The sequence below is a fragment of the Camelina sativa genome, chromosome 3, assembly GCF_030686135.1.
Source record: "Camelina sativa cultivar CO46 ecotype springtype chromosome 3, ASM3068613v1".
NCBI lineage: Eukaryota > Viridiplantae > Streptophyta > Magnoliopsida > Brassicales > Brassicaceae > Camelina > Camelina sativa.
Window position 1 is genome coordinate 23,855,210 of NC_141882.1, and position 10,326 is coordinate 23,865,535.

Here is a 10,326-nt window from a genome sequence, read left to right on the forward strand (position 1 = left end):
TAGTGTCTGGTAACGCCTTAGTCTCAGTCTCAATCTCTGTTGGGATTTGATCTTCCTCAGTATCCGATTGGATCTCCACCGTCTCGGTTTCAGCTCTGCTACTTTCAGCTTATTTGTTTGCCGTCACATTCATCAGTCGAGACGACCGTCGATTTGGAAGCCACGTTCCTCCTCCACGGGTCCGTGCCATGGCGACAATTCCACCAAAGGAGAGGTTTTTGAGATTGTTTTCTAGGATTTTTTGAAATCGATTTGGGAATTGTAAACCTAGAAATCGATTTGAGGGTTTTTGTTTTCTTCAGTTAGATAAACGACGTCATTTTACAAATACTCAAGCTATGTCGTTTTGGCTAAACGGTAGCAACTAACGGGCAATTAACCCCATCTTCGAGAATAAATAGAGAGTTAACTTGGTGTCTAAATCGACATGGTCAAACAAAGTTTGCTATTTTATGTATAAGTCAACCTAAACTTGGTAATTAAAATGACATCTTGAAAGTTCGGGATTTTTTTTTCCCAAATTTGAAAGTTCGGGATTATTTTGATATTTTTCCCAATTCAAATTGGGTGTTATTTGAAATAAGTCAAGTCACTACAAGAAAACAATCAATTTGCTAGGAACATTTGCGAGGGAAATTATCCCTCGCAAATTTGCGATAGAATTGCGAGACATCTGCTACAAACATAAAAATCCTAGCAAATTCCCCGCAAATTTGCGAGGGAGTAGGTCCTCGGAAGTCCCCCGCAAATTTGCGAGGGATTTACGAGATAAATTAACATTCCTCGCAAATCCATTGCAAATTTGTGATGACAACATCCCTAGCACATTTGCAAGGGATAGGCGATGGAATTGCGAGAGTCATCGCAAATTTATTGCAAATCAAGAAATAAATCTCAAAAAATTAATTGGAAAATTTAATCGAATATGATTCAAATAATTTTGAGTGTTCATAAGATTAATCAGATAAATTTCTAAATTTTTCAAAAAAAAAAAATTAACTTTCACATTTTTATATGTTTTGTTAGTTTAATAATACTAATTTCACATCCCAAACATAAACCCCAAATCCTATACCCCAAACCCTTACCCTAACTCAAAACCTTAAATCATAAACTTTAAAATTTAAAGTTTAAACTTTAAAAATCCTAATCAAAGAAATTAAATTATAAATCCTAGAACCAAAAATTAACTATTATATATACTTAAAACCAATATTTAAAACAATATACATATACACAAAATCCAATACGTACAAGGAAAAAAATAAAACTTTGCAAAATTTTAAAAATTCTCTAAAGCTAGTAAAATAAAATAAAAATGTAACCATTTTTGTAAATATGTTTAACACAAAAGCTATGCAAATTAATAAATTTACAAATATGTCTAAGATATTTTGTCTACCTATAATATACCAAATAATACTCCAAATTACAAAATTAATAAACTAAAAGATACTGAGTTCCCATTGGTTAGTTCAGAGAGACATGGATTGGTTTTTAACTCATCATGTACCGTCGATTAGATTAGATTTGACGGACACCATTGTTTTCCCTTTTTATTTTCTTTCTCCTCTCCTCACCTCTTCTCGACTTCTCCTCATCCATCCCTAAGATTACTTTGTATATTAGTAATTGACTTGTAATTAATATTTTAGTGTTAAAAATATTGATTTCCAGATATTTTCGGATCATACGGTGGTCAAGGCTGCTAATTCGTCAGAATTGTATTTTATTTTCTAAGTAGCTTTCGTAGTTTTTTTTCGTTTCACGATTGAGAATTGACTCCTCTCACTGTGGTTGTTGTTGTTGTTGTTGTTGATGATGATGACTTCTCATCAGTTCTCTCAGCAGGTTGCTAAGCCTACGACGCCGTTTCATATGCTTCTGGTTTCTCCATGTCTATCCGCTCCTCCGGTTGTTCATCACCGATCTCAGATTGCTGTAGACAGAGGATATTTGACCACCACCACAAACCAAGACAGAGCAAGATCTAGATATGTTGCCCGAAGATCCCTCAATCCGAACTCCTCTTCTAGCCACCACTATAATTGAAGATGGAAAAAGAAATCTGGAGTGCTGGTTCTAAAGGAGACGGTGGTGAAGCAAAAGGTTTGTGTCGCGAGTGGGCTCGTCGGCAAACAGGATTTGCGGCTGTGTGATTAGGGTTTTTGGTTTGTTGATTTTAGCATCCGATTCAACCGACATTTTGTAACCAATTCAATTATGTAATTCTTAACCAATTCCCGGTTTGGTTGGTTTATAAATATCAATATATATAATTAAAAAAACCTGTCAGACTGTCGCTAAATCTATAAATATACATAATATATATATAATGAAAAAGTTTAAATACATTAAATTATTAAGAAAATAACTTTTTTCTTTATAGTTTTTTTTTTAAAATGTTTCCTCGCAAATCTGTAGCGAATTCTGCGAGGGATGTACTAGAAAAAATATTGCAAGAAATTTGCTGCCATTTTTGTTTGCGAGAGATTTAATTTCCTAGCAAATATTGCGACGGATTTGCGATGTCGACCAATTTGCGAGAAGCAAATTGCGAGGGATTGACTTTCCTCGCAAATCCCTTGCTATAATCGTTTTGCGAGGGATTAGCTAGGTATCTTTCCCTCGCAAATCGATTGTTTTCTTGTAGTAAGTATACTCTATTACACTTCTAAGATGCATTGTGCATAAAAAAGTACAAGAAAGATAAATTATTGAATTCATTTACAAAAAAAATTCACATTAAAAAAAATAAAATCCTTGTTCCAATACATTTCTTAAAGAGTTTCATGTTGAAATTCGAACCAAACTATCTTAGAGAAATATATAACACAATATATGTGTATTCGAGCGAACACTCCCCGGGTCGATTCACATTAGTCGAAAGCAAGGTTTTGTTTTTTTTTGTCTTCCGCGTTAGTCGTCATGAACACCGTCGGAGCCAAAAAATTTCCCGTAATCTCATACACATTTACAAAAAAATATTCACTCTCAAAAAATTGTATGAAATCTTCTCAATGGGTTAATATTTTAATAAATATAATTTATCTTATATGATTTTCTGATTTCGAGTCCTATGGAAAACTATGATAAATGTAAGTGATTTTTTTTTGTTTTTTGATTTTTTTTGATGATAATAGTTTCATAATCATCATGATCATGATGTTGTTTATTTATTTTGTTATGTGACAGTCACTACAATAAAATAATTTTATTAAAACATAGTATTTAGTCAAAAAAAAAAAATATTCAGTTAGAATATAAAAATTGTTACGAATGTATGATGATTTTTGAAAGGTTAAAAAACAATCCTCACAACTTTTTATTTGTAACAAATACGTCACAAAAGTTGCAACGAATATATTAGTAATCATTTAGTCATAAATAGTTACAACACAAAAAGGTAACAAAACTGTCTCAATTACAGAATAACAAAATGTTTTAAAATATTAACATTTCGTGTTTAAAATTATATTTTAATTATGTATCTCATTATTACGAAACTATATTTTATTGTCGCAGAAGTTTTAACAAATACTCAAAAATCATGATATTTTGTGACTATCATAATGCCCAATCCCATCTTTCGAAGTTAGTTTCAAATGGTCACAAGTTATTACTAAATTTTTTATTGCATATGATAATAATTATAACTATAAACATGATCTCAAAACAAACTTTTTAAAAAAATTCATAACCATACAAGTTTTTATAATCATAAACATTAGATATACATTATAATGTATCTTTATTATATATCTTTATTCTTACAAAGAATATAAATAACGAATTCTCTCGTAACTAACATCAGATGCACATATTCGATCATAACTCTCATATTATAACTCCTATGGAAACGATCTCAGACTCTCCTGAAAGATAAGACTCAGATCTTTCCAACGACGGGTAAATCAGCTTCTGCTTCAATATGTATTGATGGGAGACAGAATAGGTATAGAAAACATGTATAACTTTTAATATACAAAAGGGGTTACAAAACCCTTTGGGGAAAACTTATATCTATGGGTTGGAAATTTTCTCACCAAAATTCTTCGAGAAAAGAGTCTGTTTACCCCTTCGTTTCCACCATCTCCTAGGACAAGTAAGATCTGTCCGTAATCTCGACTGTGGCTCATTGTTCTCTTCTTCTCAAATGGTTTACTCTCTCTCTATTATAAAGAATTAAACTTTAATCATCTCCTAAATAAGTCTTCTTAAACTAGGATTAGAGACTTGACTTAATGGGCTTTGTATAAACTACATAACAATTTATATTAATTTATGACTAATGTTTACTCATTTTAATGTCACAAACTGTGACTTGCATATCTGTTATAAGTTTGTAACTAATTTGCAACAAGATATTGGTCACAGTGTAGTCATAATAACGATGATTAATATTATTGTAGCATATTTGTCACTAATTGTAACAAACTTTTGTTATGATTTTTTCGGTCATAATATAGTGACAAAAATACTATGAATTTGTGACAAATAAATTTAGTCCTAATATCGTGTTTAAAATGTCACGGTTTTGTGTTTATGTCCCTAAAATATGTCACAGTAAAATTATTTTCTAGTAGTGTGCTTCTTTATCCTGGGATTATGAAGGGGTGAAGTTATGAAATGAATCAGGTGTAAAAACTTTTATCACCGTTCTTACATACTTACCTCTCATCATCCTCTAGTAGAAACTTATGGAATCCTGCTAGTGGTAGGAAACTTAATCCATCTAGAATTAGTCCCTGCCATATTTAGGATTCTTCAAGTTTTTGATTTTTAATTTAGAATTTATAAGTTTTTTCACATGCATAGTAACAAATGTTCATATCTTATTATTACATATGAATTAAATATTTTTGTATACTTTTATTTATGGTTTAATATTTTTTTATTATGCTTACAGATGTTTTTAATATAATTATAATGATTTATGTTCAAATGCTTAAACCGTCTAAAATTATCTAGATCTACTCGTTGGGTCACCATCCATTTAGTGCCTTAAGTTTTCTCGAACACTGATTATAAAAGTTAAAGTCATTATGGGCATACCACACAACAATTTGGACATACAGTTTGCCTGTTTTACCACTCAATTAGTGTTAACCTCTTCTTTTTTTTTCTTTATAAATGCACTTTATTTACAAATACATTCATAGCATTTAGTAACAAACAAGAAATTAGAAGTGCCAAGATACGCTTGACCGTTTGTTTGACAAACTTACTCAAATAGTTTTAAACGATTGACTGATCTACATTGTGTTTCACTATAAATCTCCGTATCTAAGTAGCCAATATTACTCTCATACAGTGAATGAAACTTAACTTTGATGTAGGTCTCATCCTCGAATATTGGGACCTGCAAGGGTGAGAGAAATTAACGAGGCTTGATTGAATTATTGACGCTACGGCTATGGTTATTTACACTATCAAACACAAAAGATATAAAATTTGGAGCACTGTCGAATTCACCTCATCAACCACCACTAAAATCTTGAAAAAACTATAGTGTCATAGTAAATCTTTTCCTCTTCTAGGAAATTTCACAATATTATGAAATCAACAAACGAAGGATTTGATTCTGTCCTGTCACAATCCACATGTGCAATTGCCTCTACACCATCCAACACACTTCTTCAATCCGTATGAGAAACTTCTCCGTACGTTCCTATAAATTTCCACCACACACGAAAATTTATTTCCAACGCGAAACAAGAGTCTTATTTCCCACTCTGGCTTAACTCGTCTCCATTAAATGCTTATAATTTCTTCTTCTACCCACAAAAATTTATTTTAACGCATTATATATAAAAATTGATTGATTGATGAGAGGAGGTACGGAAGGTCATATTTTGAGTACGGTGCCAGTTAAGATTGTCCAATATACGAATAGGATATTTAAGTGAAAAGTACATGCATTATGCATGAATCTTCATTTATGATTCTATTTGTCTATTTCCTCAGGTAGGGTTCACTCATTCTTCTTTCGTTAGGCAAGCTAGCTAGCCAGTTTATTTAGTATGGCCATTGTTTTTATTGCTTTATCTTCTCGGATTTTACCGGATCATTCAAGCTTTATGACACAATACAACTCATTGTCCTCTTATTTTTCCACTTATAGCTTAAGAGTTAAAACTATATATCCAGCTCTATAGACACTGAAAACAATCAACAATGAACTCTTATTAATTGAATATGGTGGTGAGATTGTAGTGAAAACAAATTATTGCTAAGAATAAATCTAAAAGTCGTGACTTAGTTAGTTAAAGGGCAAGAAACGAAGATTTTTTGGGTGCACTAGAATTCTTAGAGTTATTTTTTAAATAGCAAAAACATACTGGTAAAAAGTTGAGTAAAAATGTAAAAAACGTTATTTTTTCTAGATGAAAACTAAATAAACTAAAAATATCTTAAATTCAATAACTGGAATTTAACTTGTTTAAGATTATATATGTAAAACGTTATTTTTTCTAGATGAAAAATAAAAATATTTTTAATTCGATAATCCGGGATTTAACTCGTTTAAGAGTATATATATATATATATATATTTTAGATCACACAATTAATGATGACAAAAAAAAATATTATCTCTGATTAATTGGCTATAGGTATCTACATGAAGAACATAATTTGATACAAGAAAATATTACGCGTTTTACAAGTTTATAAGAGCCAAACTGTATAAAAACTTCATTTGACAAATTAATTTTCCAGTAACATATATAATATAAGTAAAAATAGTCCAAAATTTTGAATTACTCTTGTTCCTTCTTCATCCATGAAATTAATTTTATTACCATTGAGTGCAAATATTCATGTCAAATGGTTAGTTTGAAATTTATTGTTTTTGTTTAATCATAAACTTTTGTAAAGTGTTGCCTGCATTTGCCTTTGCATTTTCCAACGAACAATTCGGTTGATTCGTTTCTTGATATCTGGAAGAAGAAGAAAAAAAACTGCTTTATTATATAACAGTACTACAAAAATAAAATAAAAGGAGTCTGGCCAGAACGTGAACACGAATAGTTTAGTTTATTACTCGTTACGCGTCTTAATTAAATTCTAGTGCCGACTAAACTATTTTAATTCTATTAACTGCAGGTTAGTTTTGTTTAAAAACAGTGTAAGATTATTCTAAGGTTTGACGATTCCACTTTGTTTAGTGTATTACATTCAATATGCAGTTTGACAAAGGAATCTGAATTTGATTTAAATATATAGTAAAAAGCCTTATTACAGAGAGATTTTTTACGTGTGCAAAAGTGGACACAAAGAAGTAGTTAACGCGGTTTTAAAAAGTTCCATTAAGACAGAGACGCACCAGCTCTAACCTTGTGCCTTACCTTGGTAAACATGAGTTCAGCTACTTTAACGTTTAAGATTCTAAAAAAATTATGTTTTATAAACAAACTTATAATCATGTGATTTCTTTCTTTGCGTCTCATTTAGATAGTTAAATTATTCATATGATTAACTTTGTCTTTTGTTTGTACCTTAAAAAATCACATGCTCTAGTCTTTTTAGAAGTTGCCTCTAAAAAATAGAATCCAATGTTATGTTCCAGGCCCTTTATAATGTTTTACAACTCTCTGTCGTTTCTTCAAATAGGTATATATTCATGAGTATTGATTTTTGTAATTTGCATTTTTTTTTTCAAGATTCTGAGGCTCAGAAGTAGTAAGTAACTTTTAGTGGTAAACAAATAGTGTACTTTTTTGTGGAACTAAAGAATTAGTTTGGAGGTCAAATCAATATATTATATATGTATGAAATTAAAAAATAAATAAGGAGGATTCTCTTATTAGTGATCTGTGATTGGGTGTAGCATATGGGATTGTGATTAAGAATTTTTTTTTTTTAAATTATATATATCAATAAAACACCTGTCTGTCAAATTTATTAAAGGAAAAGTATTGATCTCTTTGTGTGTGCCCCATGCTACTTTCTTTGACTATGTTCATAGTATTTTTTTTCTTTCCTTTTGAATTTTTTATGTTTGTGTTTCCATTTTTGTTCTCCACATCTCATCTATAAATAGAAACTCACCATTCTTCTCTTCCAACTTCCTCCCTTTAATTAGTATCAAAAAAATGGTGAAAACTCTTCAAAAGGCTACAAAGAGAATGTCATCTCCATCATCATCATCTTCATCATCCTCATCAACATCATCTTCATCCATAAGGATGAAGAAGTACAAGGGAGTGAGGATGAGGAGTTGGGGTTCATGGGTTTCAGAGATCAGAGCTCCTAATCAAAAGACAAGGATCTGGCTTGGCTCTTACTCAACAGCTGAAGCCGCGGCAAGAGCCTACGATGCAGCGCTCCTCTGTCTCAAAGGATCATCAGCTAATAATCTCAACTTCCCTGAGATCTCTACTTCTCTATACAATATTATCAATAATGGTGATAATATCAATGACATGTCCCCTAAGTCCATACAAAGAGTAGCTGCTGCTGCTGCTGCTTCAGCCAACACAGATCCTACTTCCTCATCATCAGTCTCTACTTCATCTCCATTGCTTTCCTCTCCATCTGAAGATCTCTACGATGTTGTCTCCATGTCGTCACAGTATGACCAACAAGTCTCCTTGTCTGAATCATCATCATGGTACAACTGTTTTGATGGTGATGATCAGTTCATGTTCATTAATGGAGTTACCTCTCCGTATTTACCACTTTCTGATGATTTCTTTGAGGAAGGAGATATCAGATTATGGAACTTCTGCTGATTTTTCTACTTAAATCATACCTTATTCTTTGTTTCAATATATGTAACTTATACAATATCTTATACATTTTTTTTTTTTCTCTTGTTATCAATTCTCACAATGTATCGAACTTTTGGGGATTTTTGTACCAAATACCAATATCTAAATTATTTTTAAAATTAGATATTTTTCATGTTATAAAGTTGATTAAATCTAGAAGTAGTAGTAGTTAAGTATATGCGTAAAATGGAAATAGATTTATAGCTTTCGAACAACGAGAGGATAACAAGTGAAAAGGTAAAAAGGAAAAAAAAAGGACAGAATCATATTGTCGTTGATTAAGTTAGGAAACCTGAAGATAAAAGTAAAAGTTGAGAACAAACAATCATTTGATATTTTTTATCAAACAAAAAAAAACAATATGAAGTGATGTTAGTGCACTGGCAATGGTAAGTCTTTAATGCACAAGGCACCATTATATCCGGGATCGAGTTCCGCTCCTTACAAATGTAGGGATTTGGCTAATAGTCGTAGGGATTTGGCTAATATGCCGGCCAGTTATGACCCGATGACAAAAAAAAAACTTCATGGTAATTTCACTTAAAGTATGAATTCATAATTTTTGCGTTAGTGGCTTTAGCTTACTGTTGAATGCTAATGTTATGTGTGTATATGATACCAACAAAAAATAGTGGTGGTAGAATAAAAAAAAAATTATATATAATTTAATATACCAATTATATATACTTATAGCTAATAAGTTAAATAGAAAGCAGAGTTTCATGTGAAATTTTTTACAAAGTCAAAGAGTAAGGAGCAAGTTTCACGAGGCTTGCCATAGAAGACGATGAGTAATATAACCCTATTTAATTATTGTTAAATTGACAAAGTAAAAAGATAATTTCTTAGGAAACCAAAAAAAAGGAAGAGAAGAGACAAGAGATGCAGCAAGGGTTGTGTTGTGAGTTGTGACTGGTGAGAATTGGTAAAACCAAAGAGAAACAGTTAACGTGGATAACTGTGTACCGTGTACGTTATGTGTTTATTAGGATGCTCGCCATTTTACTCCAACATCGTTTTGAAAAAAATCTAACAGTAGATTTGAGCAGAAAGCCACATGAGTTGTTTTTGGTTTCTTGTTTTGTGTGTGTGTCTTAGTGAGATGGGGTCCCATTCACTCTCTTAGCCTTACTCCTCAGTCCTCACAAACACACCCTATCTCTACCTGTTTACTTTAGATATCATTTGTATTTTCGGAACAGTTTTAAGGGAAGCAAGCGAAGCATATAACAATGTTAGATTGAGTGATATAACTCGGTATCGAAATAGCAGGTTGGAAAAATAGTAAACGATATCGAAATAGTTAAAAGAAAAAGTGAATTAACAATAAGAGGCAGTAGTACAAAATTCTTTGAAACATATATGTGAAAATCTTATAACTAAACATGATTGATCCAAGAAAAGCAAGGGATGTATATTCTACTAATTATGTTTGTTTAAACAATTAGTGAATGTCAGTCAAACAAACCTTCCACATCTCCAGAATATAACGTTTTAAAGGTAATTTGTATAATTATAAACTTGATTAAGTTGACAGAAAGTGAGAAAACAAT

At 31.3% G+C, this 10,326-nt stretch overlaps 1 protein-coding gene across 1 annotated transcript; it reads left to right on the plus strand.

Annotated features, from left to right (window-relative positions):
- Nucleotides 1–8,033: 8,033 nt before the first annotated feature.
- Nucleotides 8,034–8,915, plus strand: LOC104777587 (ethylene-responsive transcription factor ERF014). Its single transcript, XM_010501860.3, has one exon. The coding sequence runs from the start codon at nt 8,096–8,098 to the stop codon at nt 8,732–8,734; it is 639 nt and encodes a 212-aa protein (XP_010500162.2). The 5' UTR covers nt 8,034–8,095; the 3' UTR covers nt 8,735–8,915.
- Nucleotides 8,916–10,326: the final 1,411 nt, after the last annotated feature.

What these genes read in the sequence shown, in the direction of transcription:
- LOC104777587 (XM_010501860.3), top strand. Translation starts at nt 8,096, where the DNA reads ATGGTGAAAACTCTTCAAAAGGCTACAAAGAGAATGTCATCTCCATCA.